We start from the raw sequence: 16,892 nt of genomic DNA on the forward strand, positions 1-16,892 counted from the left end.
TGCGTGGACGGCGCCCGCCGCTGCCAATAGAAACGGCGGCTCCGCTTGGTAAGGAAATGCTGGGGGTGCCGTGTCGGTATCGGCGACAGCACCAGCGCCGGTCCGGTGAGCTTACAAAGCGGGCTCTTTAAAATAAAATGGTGTTATGGAAGCAAAATTAGACTGGCTGGTAAATGTAGAATTCGATGCCATCCAGAACTGCGTCACAACCGGTTCCATCCGGTCAGAACCACCGGGGGGGGGGGGGGGGTTCCAAAAGGTTGTAGGTTTTGGGTTTTGGTAAAAGGGGGGGCCCCCCCTTGACCTTTGATTTAAAAAAAAAAGTTAAATTACCCACCCGAGGGGTCCCCCGTGTCGCCGCCCGGGGGGGGGGGGGGGGGATGTCGAAAGAGTTGATGGTATTGGATGTTGGATAAGAGTGCGGACCCTCATGTACCTTGAATTCAAGCAAACAAGTTCAATTACCAACCTGAGGGCTGCTCCGAGTCTGACACGAGATGAGGTGGACCAGAGCCAGGTCACCAGGTGATACAGTCTCAGAGACTCTTCACCCAAAGGTGGATGATTGCCGCTACTTGCATGTGCCTCTCATATATACACGTATCTGTATCATGCCGAACGACTCAATCTTGGCAAATACCTCTGAGCCTGCGCCTCTTTCCCTTTTGGCAACTGCGAATCAAAAACACGCTATCTTACAGGTACCTAAGGAGGAAACGACGCCATTCAAAGCGAGCAAATTCGCGGTGCCCTGAAGATCCCTAAACACACTCTCGACAGCAAGCTCCCTCACTCTAGCAAACACCTCGTCTGGGGTGAGCAGATCCTTGACCCTAAAACACGCAATCAGGCCCGTGACGTGAGGGATAGCCTGCGAGGTGCCCGAGTAGACGGTCGTGCCGTTACCGAGGCCGAGCGACCGCACCTCGACGCCAGGCGCAAACAACTCGACGAATACTCCAACTTTTGGAAATGGACGCCCGGGTCCGGTTCCAGTCCAAGACCGCTACCGTCGTTACGCCCAGGTCGTCGGCTGCAATGACCGTCTCGTCGAGGACGGACGCTGTTGTGCTGACGGGAAACCCTGCAGCAACGGGGGGTTTGTTTTAGTCCAGGGGGTAGGGATGCTTGCCGGCCGCGATATTGGACCACTGGATTGGGGGTTTCTCACCGAGACTCATGCGCATGACGGATTTGGCGAGACGACGCCCAGTTGTAGCCGTCTAGGACTGTTGCAACGCTGCCGGTGCCCTATGCGGAGTGTTGGACTCATAATTATATGTAGATAGTGGTAATCAATGACCACTCATATCTTGTTCAAGAAGATGAGGTACTTACAAAGCCAGCGAGGACCTTGCCATCCACGAGACAGTTGGGCTCGACTGAGAGCACGACGCCCTCGTTTTGGTCGGCGCGGACCTTCGCGATGGTGTTCTCGTCCAAGGAGCGTTGAAGGCGCCGATAGCAGAGGTCTTGCCGACGGCCGTTGTGTCCTGCCGGCTGGGGCTGCGGTTATGCACGGAGGCGGTTCAAGAGAGGTGGGATCCGACCACGGCCGAGGCGAGGCCCGGTTTCAGGCTCACAATGTGCTCGCCGGAAATGATGTCGTCCGTGGTGACGGAGGCGGGGGCGGGGGCGGGAGTGGCCAGGGCCCGGACGCCCAGTGTCAGGAAGACGGCGGTTATGCTGATGAAGGACATTGTTCACTGGCGTAATGACAATCATATCAATATCTGCAGTTACTCTGCCCTTTTCCTACTTTAAGTACGTCGAGCACATTGCAGTCATGCTATAAGTTGCCCAGGGCCGTCTGTAACCCCTGGTTTATACGGGCCGGAAATGGAATCAAGCTGCGCTTGAGCTCGCGCTTGAGCTCGAAGGGTGAGAGAGACGAGACAATCACGCAAGGAAGAAGCAGTCTCTTGGCATGCAAGAGCGCGCTGATAGATGCATGTGCTCGTCGCCATTCTTCGTATCGCCAACGGGCGGCAGCATCAGTCGAGCAGGAGCAGGAGCAGAAGAAGACGCAGGAGCCGGCATGGTGACCGGACGCGGGCGGCCCGTCTCGACGGTGTTGTGTCAGGCGAGCTGCACCTGTCTCGCGGGACAGGCTGTAAGTAAGGTAAGGTAGGTAAGCAGTTGCCTTTTGGCGAACCGTGATGGATGGACGAGGTAGGTAAAGCAGGCATTGCGAGGATGAAATTGCCATGGAACCCCAAGGTGCCTTACCGAAGATACTTACACAGTGGGTACGTACAGAAGTACACCTGGCTGTATCCGAGCACTGACCAGATGTTCAAACCAAAGTATCCGTATCGAAACATTTCGACAACTCGTGTTGCACACAATTAAGTCTGACAACTTCCACACCTCCACTCGTCTATCGCCAAGATTTGGACAGACACGGCCTGTCTTGCCTGGCAAACAAAAGCCTACAATGTCTCGGCTTCACTCACCGCTTCGGCCATGTCAGCTGCGCCACAGGCAATGGCCATCCTACCGGCCCGCTTCTGCTAGTGGGCTTGGACGCATTCGTTATTGCCAGCAGAAGAAGGGGGAATAGGGACCCATCCGTCTCGAGAGTCAAGACAAACTCTTACCCCGTCCTCGACCCTCCATCTCAGCCCTATGCGCCAGAGACCTCGAAGCATGGCCCCGGGTGGCCAGGAAACCCTCCACTGTTCTTCCCTGAACTTACTGATACCCAGGGTGTGATCAGGGCGGCCTCCCCTCCAACCCCCCGCATCCAATTGCATCTTGGGAATCTGCCTCAAGAGTGCCTACATATCGCCTGCCTTAGCGCCGCTGCTCAGCCATCGACCGTCAAAAAGTCATACCTGCTCTGCTTCTCGCTGCAGAGAGAAGCCACACCCACCCATGGTTGACTGCACCAGAGTCTTCCTACGATGACGTTCGCTGCATCTATGCACCTTCTTTACGTCTTCTTCAGCCCTACCAGCCATGATCGCTTACTTTGTCATTGCGACGTGGACTAATCACAGGCTGTGGCGTACACGGTACGGATACTCCACGTCGATCTCCAGACTCTCGCTTCTACAGGACAATCACCGACGTTTGACGGGCATCAACCAGTCAACAAACTCTTCAGAGTCTGAGACGCGAGGCTCTGTTTGACTCTCTCTCCCTTCCTCTTGAAGCTGCCGCCGATTGGTGTTCCGGACTCCTCGTACGCATGGCCGCGCCTCTCTGGAAAATTCGCCTTTTATTGTGGCATGGGGTGGGATGTGGATGGGTCAACTGCGACCACGAACCCGAATCCCACGGACGTGCTACCGGTTCCGGAGATGTGGTTCGACTCAAAGCCCTTGATATCAAACCTGAGACCTCTGCGAACCGGTGGTGTTCGGGAGTGGGACTCTCTCAAGGATTGGAGGGGCAGCCAGGCAGTGGATTTCGGCAGTGATTTGGATTCCTTTGTGCCATTCCAAATCGACTACGAATGAAAGGCGCCATATGCCAAGGACCCAGGAGAGCGGCTGATATGATTGTATCTGCCGGTTGGAATCTTCGATAGCCAGCTCGACGCAGGAACATTGCAGAACCTCCCTACGATGGTTCAGCCATAGTAGTTGGGAAGCTTCTCCCGCCGCGGACTTCGGAGGCTCCTTATCTGCACGTCACCGAGCACCAATATCTGTCGGGCATGTCCGTTGGCGATTACCATCATCGCGAAGTTGGGACGTCTCGATATGAGACCCCCATTTATTTCTACGTGCATCGTAGTCTTATGCACAACGACTTGCCGCCTTTGAATGCTCCAGTCATGCTGGCAAAGCCCAATCCACCGTCGCGAGCTCCGATGCCAGGGTGAGCTTCCCAGCCCCATGGCATAACGCCTCGCGGGATGCCTTGCTCAACCTACCTTCACTGCGAAATTCGGGAGACCAATGGGCCAATCCCACAAGACAGGCCAATGCAGTTAAGCTGCATGTCAGAAAGAAAGCGAGAGCATCGCTGGTATCATCAACGGCCACGGTCCCAAAAGTTCCACTCGATGGTACGCTGTGCTTACGGCCACCGGGGTCTGCCACGCTGGTTGGTGCTCGCAACTTGCAAGCTTGGTTGCATTGACCACTGAACCGGCCATCCAAACCTCCCCCGTCGGGCCTTTTCCTGAGCGCCGGTCCATTGGCTGTGATTTCATACGACGGCATGGTACCCAAGTATCTGGGTACTCCCAAACAGTCTGACTGATAGGCTTGTCCATCGTGGAGAACCCCACGCGGTTGATCGCCCGCATCTACTAGCCAAAGCTTACCACTTGCATCATGAAGCAGACGGTCATCAACTTGCCAACACTGCCTCCTCCCTTGCCTCCCTCCGCCTTACGGGGCTGCTCTTGGATGGGAGAAGCATCCCTGCGAAAGCTAGTTGAGAACCGGGAACCGATCGGTCGATTATGGAACGTCCCCCCATCTCCAAGATTCCTGACTTCGGCACGCCGTTTCCGCTTCGTCATTTGCTGATCGGACTCACCCGAGATAAGTCCCAAGTTTCCGGGCACGGGAACTAAACTCCTGGTCTCCACACCGGTCACGGCGTCACTGGTGTCGACCCTGAGTGAGGCCCGTGATTACCAGCCGTGCATTCGTCACACCGGCGTTGTCGGCCGCTGGCATCCGGCCGCCATCGTGTCGCTCCCCTCCCACGACATGTAAGAAAACGTAGCCAATCACCCAGGCACTTGGGAAAAAAAAAACGCTCTCGTACTTGTGGCGCTCACCCATTGATCGCTAAACGAGTTTTTCTTAGTGTTTGCATGTACAAGAGGTTCGTCCACCTGTGACAGCTACAAAGAAACCCCTGGTCTGACCTGGTGAGTTACCGACGACCAGGTTGAATAGAGCGATCGACACCCTTTCTTTTTCGTATCCGACAATATGCTGACGTCGTCGTTTTAGTGAAAGGGTGTTGCTATCGGGGTAGGATAGGACAGATGGGTTACGGGGGGTTGCTGTAACTGTGCCGCATGACCGCAGAGCCGGAGCAGGGGCAAGGGCCATTTCATAGCCTTTTCTCTGTTCCCCGGGAGACGCACACGTCGTCCTTTTCGAGCACATCTGGCCGGTCTGGCTTGCTTCCGATCAAGAGCAGAGTCCTCTGGTCATGACTGACACCATGATGCTAAGGTTATCATCAAGGGGCCCTCTTGGGGACAAGCAAGTTGAAGCGAAGACCCCAACCCGGGTCCAGCCGTCATGATTCCCTTGAGCGCCACCGTGAGAGAACGGAATGCCTCGAATTGCTCGCCCGCCTGAATAGAAGAGCTCTCTGAATGGACGTCGGCGCCCCTCGGCTGCAGCTATTCTGCTGGTCTGGATCAGCACCCCTTTTGAAACAATGCAGTTTGTGCCGCGGGTGCACTGGTGACTTGGCCACCTATAATCATCGCCGTACGCTGAGGCGACGACTGGCCTGCATCTTTTCAGAGTTGACATAGGGTGGCGGCTCTACGGGGTAGGTACCTTACTCAATGGGGCAAACATGATGCAGATGCCGTGCCGCGAGCCGGATGCGCGGCGAGTCCTCCCACTCTCCCCCTCCCAGCCCTCGGGGGATCCTGTGGTCTGGCTCCATGTGTCTATGTGAAAAGGGCACTGCGAATCGTGTTTTAAAGGAACGCCTTTGAGGCGAGAAATATACTCCATGACGAACAGATCTCTGCGGGTGGTTTACAGAATGGTCTACCGTGGCGGTGCAAGATGTAGCAGGATGTAGCAGAATGAAGGCGCACTCTCGCTATACCAACCATCTCCTGCCATCATTGTAGTCGTCGTCTTCTTCGTTGGCTTCTGTTATGGATGTAATCTATATCTGCTACCCGTGGTTACTCCACTGATGAGATCAGAGGAAAAAGACACGGGGGTGGAATCTTTTCATGCTCATTGACCCAGCCTCCGAGTCACCGACTTGTACCAAGAACTGCCTAGGGAATACTAGACACGCCTCTGATCTCGCCGTCCAATAGTCAGTCCCCCATGACCAAAAGCGCAAGACGTATCCAAGAGACAAACGATAAAAACACTCATCACTCGACAATCTCAAAGCGGTCCTTGGACACCAAGAAGCACAATCTCAACGCGGCACAGGGGTGTTATCCTAACACATCTTAGTCTGGTATCATTTCTATCAACAACGACGCGGTTGCATCTTTTCCGCTACAACACACGCTGCAAAACAACAGACGCCACCAGCGCCTCTCCGCTACTCTATTCCTATAAAGGAGGCAACTCCTCACGGCAGATAGGGCACTGCAGCCTGAACCGCATCCAGCCCTCCAGACACGCGCTGTGGAAGATGTGCCGGCACGGCGTGACCATGTAATTCCTCCGCGTAAACACGCCGACGACGCCGCCGGCAGTCGGGTCCTCCTCGCCCGCCCGCATGACGGGCACCTCGAGCACCTCGCGGCAGATGGCGCAGTCGATGGCGCGCAGGTTACTCCCGCTGCTCTTCCTCTCCCTGTCCCTGTCCCTGTCCTCGCCCGACCGGACCCTCTCCAGGGACGGCGAACCGGGCTCCGAGAGCAGCCCGATCGGCAGCCCACCGGCCTCGACCCCGTCCTCGCGCAGGATCGGGTGGTAATCCCACGCGTCGGGCGTCCAGCTCTTTGGTATACCGAAGCGCGGGCCCAGGACGTACTGGAACGCGAGGATCCAGAGCTGGATCCACAACCAGGCGCAAAAGACGAGGAACGCGCGGCGGTCCGTCTCCGCAAAGAGGAAGTTGTTCTCGTAGACGTAAAAGTAGGCAAACGGGAGCAGCCGCAGGACGGATTGCCCGATGACAAACTGCCACGTCAGCGCGCGGCGGCAGTTGCGGATTATGTTGCGATGGATCTGAGGCACCCAGAACGAAAAGTAGACGAGGGCCACGCTGTTGACGAAGAAGTTACGTACCCGCGGGTACCAGGACGTGGAGGCGATGGAGACGAGGAGGATGATGGACACAGTCATGGCGAAGCGGAATATGACCGCCTGGAATGTGACCTCGGGCCCAATGCGATGGCCGCCGCCTGCGCCGGTGCCTGCTGTCGGCACAGCTGCCGCACCACTCGCGGCGTCCGCGATCTCCGCATCAATATCCTGATCCGAGGGGATGATGATCGGCGGCGAGGGCGCTCTTCTGCGAGGCCCGGCGGTAACGGGCCGCGGTAGGGAATCGGCATCAAGACCATGCGCGGGCGTGGCCGGTGTGCGCGGCGAGTCACTATTTGAGTTCTGCTCCCTCTCTACACGCCTCCTGTTTTCGGGCTCCTGCACCTTGTGGATTTCCGCTAAAAAGAAGCCGCCAAGAGACATACTCAGAAACGCCGAAAAAAGGAGCGATAGCGACTCCAGGTACGTGATGCTGGCGTCCAACGCCCACATGGACGCCGCGGCGAAGATGCCACCATCCACCATGACCATCATACTAATCGTCGAGTAGCTGATGCGGCCCATTGTCGAAGGTGTTGCTGACTCCTTCATCTGCTGCTTGAGGAGGAGGGCTTGCGTGAGAATCACCATTGCGAAGAGGAGGATCCATACTCGAATCTTGTGGTAGATGATCTCCGTCTTCATGCCTTGTAGATGCTGTCCATCAATGGGCGCGAAATCCGGCGTTCCCTTGGTTTCGAGAAAGAAGGCGCAGTCGGGGGACCAAATAACGGCCGAAAGCTGGAGCTCGGGAACGCCACGAATGGGGGCGCCCTCTGGAAATCGTAACTCTTGCTCAATATCGCTAATGATCCTAGCCATGCCCTCTCTGGTCGGGTGAAAGCCCTTCATATTCAAAAAATTTCTATCCGGGGGATGCACTTGGGCGTACATAATGTACTCGCAGTGCGGCGCTGGGTTGAGCGTATCCGGCGGATTCGATAGATCCGAGGTCCACGGCATCGCGCCATCATTGAACACTTCCTTCTCCTTCTTACGAAGCACTTCGGCAAGAGTCAGATTGAGCAGCCGCTGGCTCGATTGGAAGAAGTCGGAACTGGGGGCAAGATGCGGGAGACCGAAAATGCCGTCAAACTTCTCGCTGGTTGTCGTCAACAGGATGGTCCCTTGACGAGGCCATTGGACGCCGTGCAGCCTCATTTCCCAATTAACGCCACTGCCCTTCACATCCTCGATGGTGACAGAGGCCTTTGCGCTGCGAATCTTGCCGCCGGACGAGGGGCCATCGTCGTTCTCGACGTCGCTGTGGTAGTTAAGCTCCCTCCCGTGCTTACCGGTGTCGACGAGGTCCATCAAGATCTTGCCCTCATCTCCCGTGATATTCCTGGCCCACTCCGACTGCGAACCGCTCCAATGCAGGCTCGGCGCGATGGCGCTCAGGTTGTAGTTCGTCCACTCCCTCTTAGACGTCGCTTCCCTGCGAACCCAGGTCCCCTTGACCGCGCCCGTAGCGTTCTGCCATACCGGCTCTCCCTCTCCAATGTCCCACAGGTTCACTCCCCCGACGGGCGGTATCGCGTTATGACTCCATTCCAGGCAGCGTTCCTGAAAGCGCCCAAGATCATCCCAGGCGAACCCATCTTCGGCGCGGAAGCCAGTCAGGTTGAGCGATCTAGGCAGCGGGTCCTCGGACGTGCCGTTCTTGCGCGGCGTGAAGTCGCCCCATGTCGAGGCGTTTAACAGGTCGAGAGCGTGCTGGTGTCGCCGCAGGCGTTGGATCGCCAGATCCGAGGCAGAGAATAGAGATGCGCCGCCATTGCCGGGAGCGAGGAGGATCCAGAAGACGCCGACGAAGGCGAGGGCGAGGACGACGAGGCGCGGGTCTCGGTACGGACTGGGCATGGTGTGCGGCGTGCCTTGGGCCGCTTAACTCGGTTCCATCGCTCTGCTGCTCTGGCCGGCGGGTGTCGGTTGTAGCAGAAGCTTGGCTGTTTGGCAATGGTAGGTATGCTCGTGGTGGTGCAATTGGGAGGGTGACGATGTACAGATGAACACTGTCGGTAATGTAGGCCAAAAGTTACTTTGATAACGGATGACGGCATCAGCTGAGGTGCTGAAAGCGGACCGTTGACGGGCGACGGATGCCGGAGCCCGGGGCGCTGCAGTCATCTTATCGCCTTAGGCAGGCCCCACTGGAGAACGGGTAGGTACCCGTCCCCTGGTGCTAGCGCGGCAGCCAGCAGACACCTTCCAGAGCTGGCCCTGCGCATTTTGGCCCCTCCACTTGCATGTTTGCTGGAACCAACAGCGCAAACACGTTGAACCCCGCCAACCTGGACCGCTTCATCTCTCATTACCTTTACCTTACTCCTACGCAGGCGACACCCAGCCTCACAACCCCGCCGACGGCATCTCAAACACAATTTCGGTTTAGACACTGACATTGAGAATTCAATACAAGGTCCCTTGCTTTGCTTAGTTAAAATCATCTCGCCGAACAACAATGGCCTCCAACAACCCCGACTCGAGCGCAAACCAGTCTGCGGTCAGTGACTTAACCTTACCCTCTCTACCCCTGGTCCTGCGGCCGGCTTTTCGTGCACCATGAGGCAACGGAATAGCACGGGTGCGGTCTTTGTTCCCCCTCTCGGAAACTGACTTGTAGAGTCTCACAGGTCTCAGAGGATCCCAAGACCGACGTCAACGCGGCCGTGGAGGAGCTTCTGAACACAATCTCCAACAAGTTCGCCGGCGTGTCGAGTGAGATCTTTGCAAAGAGTGAGTCTGGGAAAGCACCAGAAGGGGGTTTATGGCGATTCCTGTACTACATGCTAAAGCTCTACAGTGGATGAAATGTCTCGTCGCCTGGACAACCTAGAAGCTGCTCTTCTAGCTAACAAGGAGAAGGATGCTGGCCCGTCCAAGTCGTCATGAACGGATTCTTCGTGGCATATAGTATGAGGCAGTGTAATTCACATGCCGCAGGCGTTAGGGTTCATGGGACAATCTCACAGGAGGTGAATATGGTGGCCGGCTTCCATGGGCAGACTTGAGTTATACTTCTTATTGTTATTCATCATCGTCGGCATCCTAGACTACCAAACCAACTTGAGGTAAACACGCTCAATTGCCTGTTGCTTGCTTTTCAGTCTCCTAGACCTCCCCAAACCCAATGCTCATGATACGTCTGGAAACTTGCTAATGGAGTTCACTACAACTCCTCCTTCTCACCGGTAACCTTCTCGAGGAACTTGCGGAGAATGTTGGTCTTGCTGGTGATCTCGTCGCGCTTGGCAGGGGCCAAGCCACCCTTGGAGAGGATGCCGTCCAGGCGGGTGAGCTCCTTCTGAGCGTAGCCGTCGCTCTTGCTGAGCTTGTCAAAGACACGGACATAGTACTCGGCGTACTTGTACTGGGCCTTCTCCTTGAGGGTCTCGGCCTGCTTCTTGGCCTCGGCGGCAGCGTCCGAGAGGCTGGTGCCGCCAGTATACTTGGCGACGATCTCGTCGAGGGCAGCAATAGTACCGGCGATAGCGTTGAGAGCACCACCGGGGCTGCGGTTGGTGCCGGCCTTCTCGTTGATGAAGTTGACAAAGTCGTCTTCGCTGCGGCCACCGGTGTAGAGCTCGCCATCCTTGGAGCCCTTAGGGAAGAACTTGATGGTGGGGTAAGAGGAAACGCCCTGGGCGGCGGCAGTGCCCTTGCTGTTCTCGGCCTCGGCGTCAACCTTGGCAATCACGACGCCCTCGTCAAGAGCAAAGTCCTGGGCGACAATCTCCCAGATAGGGGCAAGGGTCTTGCAATCTGTTGAAGGAGTTCAGGTCAGCATTGTTGGTCGAGAACAAACGGGATTGTGGAATCGAAACATACGTCCGCACCAGGGAGCAGTGAAGGCAATGAGAACATCCTTGTCGCCGCCAATGGTGGTCTTGAAGGACTCATCGGTGAGCATGTTAACGGCGCTGGGCGGGGTGTACTTCTTCTTGGGCTTCACACTAGTCTTCTCCGTGATGAAGGTGCTCAGAGCCTCAAGATCACGACCTCCCTTGTAGTCGATAGGCTGGTCGCTCTTGCCGTCGAACCACTTGAGAGTAGGGAATCCCTGGATCCCGAATCTCTTACCCAGGTCTCTCTCGGCGTCGGCGTCGACCTTGGCAATCTGGACATCCTTGGTGGACTCAAAAGCGGTGGCGAGCTTCTCGTAGATGGGAGCAAGGTTCTTGCAGTGGCCGCACCAGGGAGCGAAGAACTCGACAAGAGTGGGCTTGCCAGACTTGAGGACAACATCGTCAAAGTTGGAGGGGATGAGGTCAAGCACGGCAGACTTGGCGGCAACGGTAGCTGCCAGAGCGCCGAGCACGAAGCTCTTGAGGACGACCATTGTTGCTTGATGGAATCGAATATGAAGAAATATAGACAGCTATGCAGTATCTGGGCGATGGAGTAAAATACTGAGCTGCTGAAGAGGGTATCAGCAGTTCGGAATAGTGGTGGTGCAGACCGGTGCTTTGAAATCAGCTGTTGAAGGAATCGGTAAAGAAGCCACTTTGCAGGTCGTCCCTGAACGTCACAGAATGGAAGAGCTCAGTCCCTTGTTCCTTCTCCAACAAGTGGCGTTCCCGGCAGGCCCCATTAAAACAGCAGGGATGTTAATCTTATCAGTTACGCTTATCGGCTGCCTTATCTACATCACGTGCATCGGCCAAGCACGGACTTCCCCCAGAAGCGAAGGGGGCTCCAACCCACCCTGACCCAAGCCCCAGCAAAATACAGGCGCACAAAAATTTCCGTTAGACGTCCTCAATCCAACCACAGCCAAACCATCTCGAGTTTTCGCCGACCACCCTCTCGACGACATCGCCCACCCGCTCGACAACCGCCATCATGTCTCACGAGTCTGTCTGGAACTCCCGCCCCCGCAACTACGGCAAGGGCTCCCGCTCTTGGTACGATTAAAAACCCCCCCCTTCAGTCACGGCAAATTTGGAATGGAGAACGAACTGGGAACATCGGGGCGCGCACGCGCGCGCGCGCAGACGAAAGGAAGCAGAAATGCTGACAATTTCACTTTTATAGCCGTGTCTGCAAGCACACCGCCGGTCTCATCCGCAAGTACGACCTCAACCTGTGCCGCCAGTGCTTCCGTGAGAAGGCCAAGGACATCGGCTTCAACAAGGTATGCGAAAACCAAGACACATAAAAACCCTGGAATCTGCGAACGAACTCGGCCGAGGGCCCCTTTCCTTCCACACAACCATCGCTTCAAGAGAAAGCGCAAACCGCTAACCCGAGGCTGCGATCCTACAGTACCGTTAAATTGTCAAAACTCCGAGACGGCAAGGATGGGAACTTGGTGAAGGTGGCTGGGCATGAGTGGCCCGTGGAAAAATGCATTCAGACAAGAGGGAAGGCTTCCAAGGGCAATTGGAGTTCTTATGGCTGGCTTAACGGAAAGTGCAAAAATCCGTCGGACGTCCAACTGAGGATAGACGAATACCACGACATTGAACCTTTAACCACCATCCAAAATCTTGGGGCCTACACAATATCAAGTAAAAAAGACTGAGCTCAGCTGCGCGTAAAAGGTGGCACGATGTCACTGTACTACGTAAAACCGCGCGATACCTGGTTGCCAAGCAGCCAGCTAGTATGGCCCTCCAAGTTCTGGGGATGTAATTGATGACTCGAGGTTTATCAAACTTTATGATGACGTGTCAATGAGCATGGGCGCGTTGAGATCGTCTCTTAAAACATAGTCATGTGGCACAAAGCACAGATTGTTCTATTGTCCATCGTCTTCTAAAGTACATGATTCAAAGACAAGGGGTGAAGTAGAGCGGAGATCTTTGAGCCCGAGACCCGAAAATATACACGAGCTCGAGGGCTCAAAGCGGAAAACTTTGGGTCGGTTGTACATGAAATCGTGAAGCAATCCAACTCCTTTTTTTGTACAATCCCATTTTCCCCTCCCATCCGGGTTCCCATTTCATGTCGGGGAAGTGTTTCTCAAGTGCCATTTCACCGAGTTTTGAGAATTCTTTCGGTGGTTGTCCCTTATTTCAGGATACGGGTGATGAGACCAGTGGCGACGGTGCGGCCACCCTCACGGACGTTGAAGCGCTGGCCGACCTCGATGGCGGAGGGGTGGTGCAGCTGGGCAACCATCTCGACGTTGTCACCGGGCATGACCATCTTGTTCTTGGCGTCCTCGGTGCCCTCGGGGAAGGTGAGGGTGACGGACTCGTCAGCAGTGCGGAGGTACATCTGGGGCTTGTAGTTCTCGTGGAAACCGGTGTGGCGGCCACCCTCGTCCTTGGACAGGACGTAGAGGGAGACGAGGAAGCTGGAGTGGGCCTTGACGGTACCGGGCTTGCAGACGACCATACCACGGCGGATATCCTCGCGCTTGACACCACGGAGGAGGAGACCGGAGTTGTCACCGGCACGGGACTCGTCGCAAGACTTCTTGAAGGTCTCAATGTCGGTGACCTTGGACTTGATGATCTCGTCGCCCTTGCCGACAATCTCGATTTCGGTATCCTTCTTCAGGAGACCACGCTCGACACGGCCAGAGACGACGGTACCACGGCCGGAAATGGAGAAGACGTCCTCGACGGACATGAGGAAGGGCTTCTCGAGGTCACGCGCAGGGGTGGGGATCCACTCGTCGACGGCCTTGAGCAACTCGTCAATCTTCTCCTGGCCGATCTCGGGTCTCTGGTTCTGCATGGCCATGAGGGCGGAACCCATGATGACGGGGGTCTCATCACCCTCGAAGCCGTAGGTGCTGAGGAGCTCACGCATCTCCATCTCAACGAGCTCCAACATCTCGGGGTCGTCGATAGCGTCGACCTTGTTGACGAAAACGACAATCTTCTGGACACCGACCTGACGGGCGAGCAGCAAGTGCTCACGGGTCTGGGGCATCTGACCGTCGGAAGCGGCGACGACGATGATGGCACCGTCCATGTTGGCGGCACCAGTAATCATGTTCTTGATGTAATCGGCGTGACCGGGGCAGTCGACGTGGGAGTAGTGGCGGTTTTCGGTCGAGTACTCGATATGGGCGGTAGAAATGGTGATGCCACGCTTGCGCTCCTCGGGAGCCTTGTCAATGGCGCCATAATCGAGGAAGTTGGCGAGGCCCTTCTCGGCCTGTCTCTTGGTGATGGCGGCGGACAGTGTAGTCTGAGGAGGGTTGATCAGTATTCATCGCGCAATGCCTTTTACCGCTCCAGTATTGGTATGTACCTTTCCGTGATCGACGTGGCCAATAGTACCTATTCAATTGTCCTCGGATTAGCTACAGCTCCCTGGGTATTCACCGGTCGGGTTCTCGTACCAATGTTGACGTGAGGCTTTGTCCGCTCGTAAACGGCGTATGTGCGGTAGAGGTTGAGGATGGGGGAGACGTTCTGTCTCTTGAAAGCGGCCTGAAGGGGGCTCACGTTGCCCTGGCGCAGCGAGGCGCGCGCCGTCCGGAAGAACGGCGCAACGGATCTCAGGGAGGCGGACATTTTCGCAGGCTGTGGGTATTAAATAGAACAGAAAGAGAGAAGAAGGAACAGAGAGGAGATGGACGATGAAGTGCTCGTTGTCGACAACGGCTTTGTGGTGGCAATGGGGGGGAAGGATGTTGATGAGGTATCGTCTGATGGGAGTCGGCGTCCTCGAAATTTTTTTGCTGCCGGGACGTTCCTTTTCGCCCTGGAAAGACGGGGGAGCTCTACTGGAGCTCATGCGTCCATTGGCGGGCCGGCATGTCAGTGCTCTCCCCGGCCCCACCGCGCGAGCCATTCACGGCGCGTCGCCTCCCTTGAGTGCTGCTAAGGTAATGCGTGAGAGGTGACTGGCTGGGGCACATTGAAGTGTTGCACGTCATGGGTTTGATGGTGGGTTTTATATAGACATCCAAAAAATTCCATCAGTAGGGATTCGGAAGCGAAAGAGGATCAGTGTTGAACTTTTTATTCTTGAATCGATGCTTATTGGCAGTCAATGGTGTTGCGCTCGGAAAGGAGAACTCCCCCTGAGTCGGAGCTTAGCTCATGCCATGATCATGGAAGTATTCAGGATGAGATTGATGCATCGAACACGGCCACGCTCGAGATCCAGCGCCTATGGTCATTGTGCTTCTTTTGCATGTCGAGACGAAAATCATCTGCTCGCCCACATATCCAGAACTAAATGCTACTTTGTTGTTGGAAGTTTCGAATGAGAAAACCGCCATCCGACATCGTCGTTTGACTTCGTTGCCCTCTTGAACGGACGTTGCTCCCTGTAGCCATAGACATCTGCCAGAGCACATTTGTAGGATCTCTCACTGTCGAATCAATGCAACGCACGGCTTGGCAGAAAACTCACTCATCACCGTCCGATCCAGACCCCGATTCATCACCGTCACCGTCATCACCGCCATCTCCCTTCTTCCCCTCCTTCGCCTTGGCCCTCTTCCTCAGCTTCTTCAACCTGTTCAACCTCTTCTTTTTCTCCTTCAGTGCCTCCTCCTTGCCCGCTTTGAACTTCTCTGCCTCCTCAGACTTCTTCTTCCTCTCCCGCTCCTTGACCCTCAGCGCGATGCGCTTCTTCTTCCCGGGCCGCCTCCTTCTCGCCGCCGCCGCGTCCGCCTCCTCCTTTGTTCCTGCTGCGTCTGCCGCTTTCGACGTCGACGATCCCTTTTCCGCGGGCGGCGCCGGCGGCGCCGGCGGCGCCGTGCTGGGAACCGCAGTCACCCGCCAAGGCTGTTCCATCCCCCACCACCGCTGCCGCGCCCGCTCGAGCACCTCCTCGCCCGACACCGCCGCGAACGCGAGCTCCGCCCTGGCCTCGGGCGTCGGCTCCCCGGCGATGTAGTACGACAGCGGCCTTTTCCGGATCATGGCCCCGTCGCCCGCGAGCGCGCGCTCGTCCTCGTCGACCAGCGCGATCTTTGTCGTCGGGTTCGATGTGGTAAAGAGCCGAAACTCAAACTCTTCGGGGCCGTCATCGCCGCCGTCGCAGTCTCCCCCAGTGTCTCCATCCGTGGGTACCGGTGCGGTCGTTCCCGTCGGGACCTGTTCGACATCGCCCAAGTCGAGCATGCCCGCCATACGGGCATGCAGCTTCGCTAGGAGGTCCGCATCTTGCTGCTCGTCGTGGCCCGCCGCTTCGTCCTCGGACGACTCCTCGAGTTCTTCTCGCCGGACTCTATAGGGCGAATTCGGTCAGCGCTGCGGCGCAGAGACAACCATGGGTATGGTCCTGCCTCACCTCTTCGCGTCGGGTAGCTCAAACATGGCTGCGGGTTGTTCCCGGGGAAAGGTAAGTACTTGTCGGGTGGGAGAGCAAAGCAGAGCGGCGAGGCATCCGTCAATTGACGGGTTCAGGCAGTCTGTACGTTGTGACGCCAAACAAGCGAATACGAAAGAGAGCGAATTGAAATGTGTACACCCGTAATTTCGATCGTCAAGTGCCCGTGCGAAGCAGAGGGCAAAAAAGTCGCAGTAAAGGAATCGCGCAATGCGACCGGTGCTATGTGGAGTTCTGAGCACGGGACGGAAGGTTGCAATGTGATGTACGACGGGCGGCTGACGGCGGAATTTCGCCCGCGGAGGCGTTCAATTGAGATTTTCGCTCGCTAGGTATCCGTACCTTGAAGTGGGAGCGGTAAACCTTATCTTATCAGGCCCTCGTGGGGCTTACCTCACCCTCCATGGAACCTTACCTACCTCTGAGGAAAGGCAAGGTATCCGCCAGGTAAGGTAAGGTAGGTATGTAGCTTAAGACCTTATTTAACCACTTACAGGCATACAATGTATAATGTCGATTTGGACGGGACGAGATGCTCATGCAAGCGGGTGGTTATTTTGCTTTACGGCCGAAGATCAGACGGAGATTGGCGCTGCATCATTACCACCAACCGGGTTCACAGGGAACTCCCGTTCTCTCTTTTTTTTGCTCCCAAGTTCACAGGCGCTCTCACAGCTCTATTTCTCTCACAGCTCTCTCTCCCCC

The 16,892-nt window shown here is 56.2% G+C and overlaps 8 protein-coding genes across 8 annotated transcripts, besides 1 other annotated feature; 2 read left to right on the forward strand and 6 right to left on the reverse strand.

Annotated features, from left to right (window-relative positions):
* Positions 1 to 157: 157 nt before the first annotated feature.
* On the reverse strand, positions 158 to 1,700 carry CORC01_08341 (subtilisin; the record flags this gene model as incomplete). The annotated part of the gene is made up of 6 exons (XM_022619973.1): positions 158 to 198; positions 700 to 946; positions 1,011 to 1,084; positions 1,191 to 1,251; positions 1,339 to 1,506; positions 1,584 to 1,700. The coding sequence occupies 6 exons, from the start codon at positions 1,698 to 1,700 to the stop codon at positions 158 to 160; spliced, it is 708 nt and encodes a 235-aa protein (XP_022473577.1).
* A 928-nt stretch (positions 1,701 to 2,628) lies between these two features.
* Positions 2,629 to 2,715: a sequence feature (Short protein (CORC01_08342, OHE96419.1) was converted to a misc_feature.).
* A 3,521-nt stretch (positions 2,716 to 6,236) lies between these two features.
* Positions 6,237 to 8,801, reverse strand: CORC01_08343 (uncharacterized protein; the record flags this gene model as incomplete). The annotated part of the gene is made up of 1 exon (XM_022619974.1): positions 6,237 to 8,801. One exon carries the CDS (start codon positions 8,799 to 8,801, stop codon positions 6,237 to 6,239), a length of 2,565 nt encoding a protein of 854 aa, XP_022473578.1.
* A 601-nt stretch (positions 8,802 to 9,402) lies between these two features.
* CORC01_08344 (heat shock factor binding protein 1) lies at positions 9,403 to 9,833 on the forward strand (the record flags this gene model as incomplete). The annotated part of the gene is made up of 3 exons (XM_022619975.1): positions 9,403 to 9,444; positions 9,575 to 9,677; positions 9,745 to 9,833. The coding sequence occupies 3 exons, from the start codon at positions 9,403 to 9,405 to the stop codon at positions 9,831 to 9,833; spliced, it is 234 nt and encodes a 77-aa protein (XP_022473579.1).
* A 277-nt stretch (positions 9,834 to 10,110) lies between these two features.
* CORC01_08345 (protein disulfide-isomerase erp38) lies at positions 10,111 to 11,280 on the reverse strand (the record flags this gene model as incomplete). Its single annotated transcript, XM_022619976.1, has 2 exons — positions 10,111 to 10,703; positions 10,770 to 11,280. The coding sequence occupies 2 exons, from the start codon at positions 11,278 to 11,280 to the stop codon at positions 10,111 to 10,113; spliced, it is 1,104 nt and encodes a 367-aa protein (XP_022473580.1).
* Positions 11,281 to 11,783: 503 nt separating this feature from the next.
* On the forward strand, positions 11,784 to 12,099 carry CORC01_08346 (40S ribosomal protein S29; the record flags this gene model as incomplete). The annotated part of the gene is made up of 2 exons (XM_022619977.1): positions 11,784 to 11,845; positions 11,976 to 12,099. The coding sequence occupies 2 exons, from the start codon at positions 11,784 to 11,786 to the stop codon at positions 12,097 to 12,099; spliced, it is 186 nt and encodes a 61-aa protein (XP_022473581.1).
* Positions 12,100 to 12,681: 582 nt separating this feature from the next.
* On the reverse strand, positions 12,682 to 12,816 carry CORC01_08347 (uncharacterized protein; the record flags this gene model as incomplete). Its single annotated transcript, XM_022619978.1, has 1 exon — positions 12,682 to 12,816. The coding sequence occupies one exon, from the start codon at positions 12,814 to 12,816 to the stop codon at positions 12,682 to 12,684; it is 135 nt and encodes a 44-aa protein (XP_022473582.1).
* A 137-nt stretch (positions 12,817 to 12,953) lies between these two features.
* Positions 12,954 to 14,416, reverse strand: CORC01_08348 (translation elongation factor Tu; the record flags this gene model as incomplete). The annotated part of the gene is made up of 3 exons (XM_022619979.1): positions 12,954 to 14,087; positions 14,151 to 14,179; positions 14,242 to 14,416. 3 exons carry the CDS (start codon positions 14,414 to 14,416, stop codon positions 12,954 to 12,956), a joined length of 1,338 nt encoding a protein of 445 aa, XP_022473583.1.
* Positions 14,417 to 15,259: 843 nt separating this feature from the next.
* CORC01_08349 (uncharacterized protein) lies at positions 15,260 to 16,174 on the reverse strand (the record flags this gene model as incomplete). The annotated part of the gene is made up of 2 exons (XM_022619980.1): positions 15,260 to 16,085; positions 16,149 to 16,174. 2 exons carry the CDS (start codon positions 16,172 to 16,174, stop codon positions 15,260 to 15,262), a joined length of 852 nt encoding a protein of 283 aa, XP_022473584.1.
* Positions 16,175 to 16,892: the final 718 nt, after the last annotated feature.

The sequence above is a fragment of the Colletotrichum orchidophilum genome, assembly GCF_001831195.1.
Source record: "Colletotrichum orchidophilum strain IMI 309357 chromosome Unknown Scaffold_70.1, whole genome shotgun sequence".
Lineage (NCBI taxonomy): Eukaryota > Fungi > Ascomycota > Sordariomycetes > Glomerellales > Glomerellaceae > Colletotrichum > Colletotrichum orchidophilum.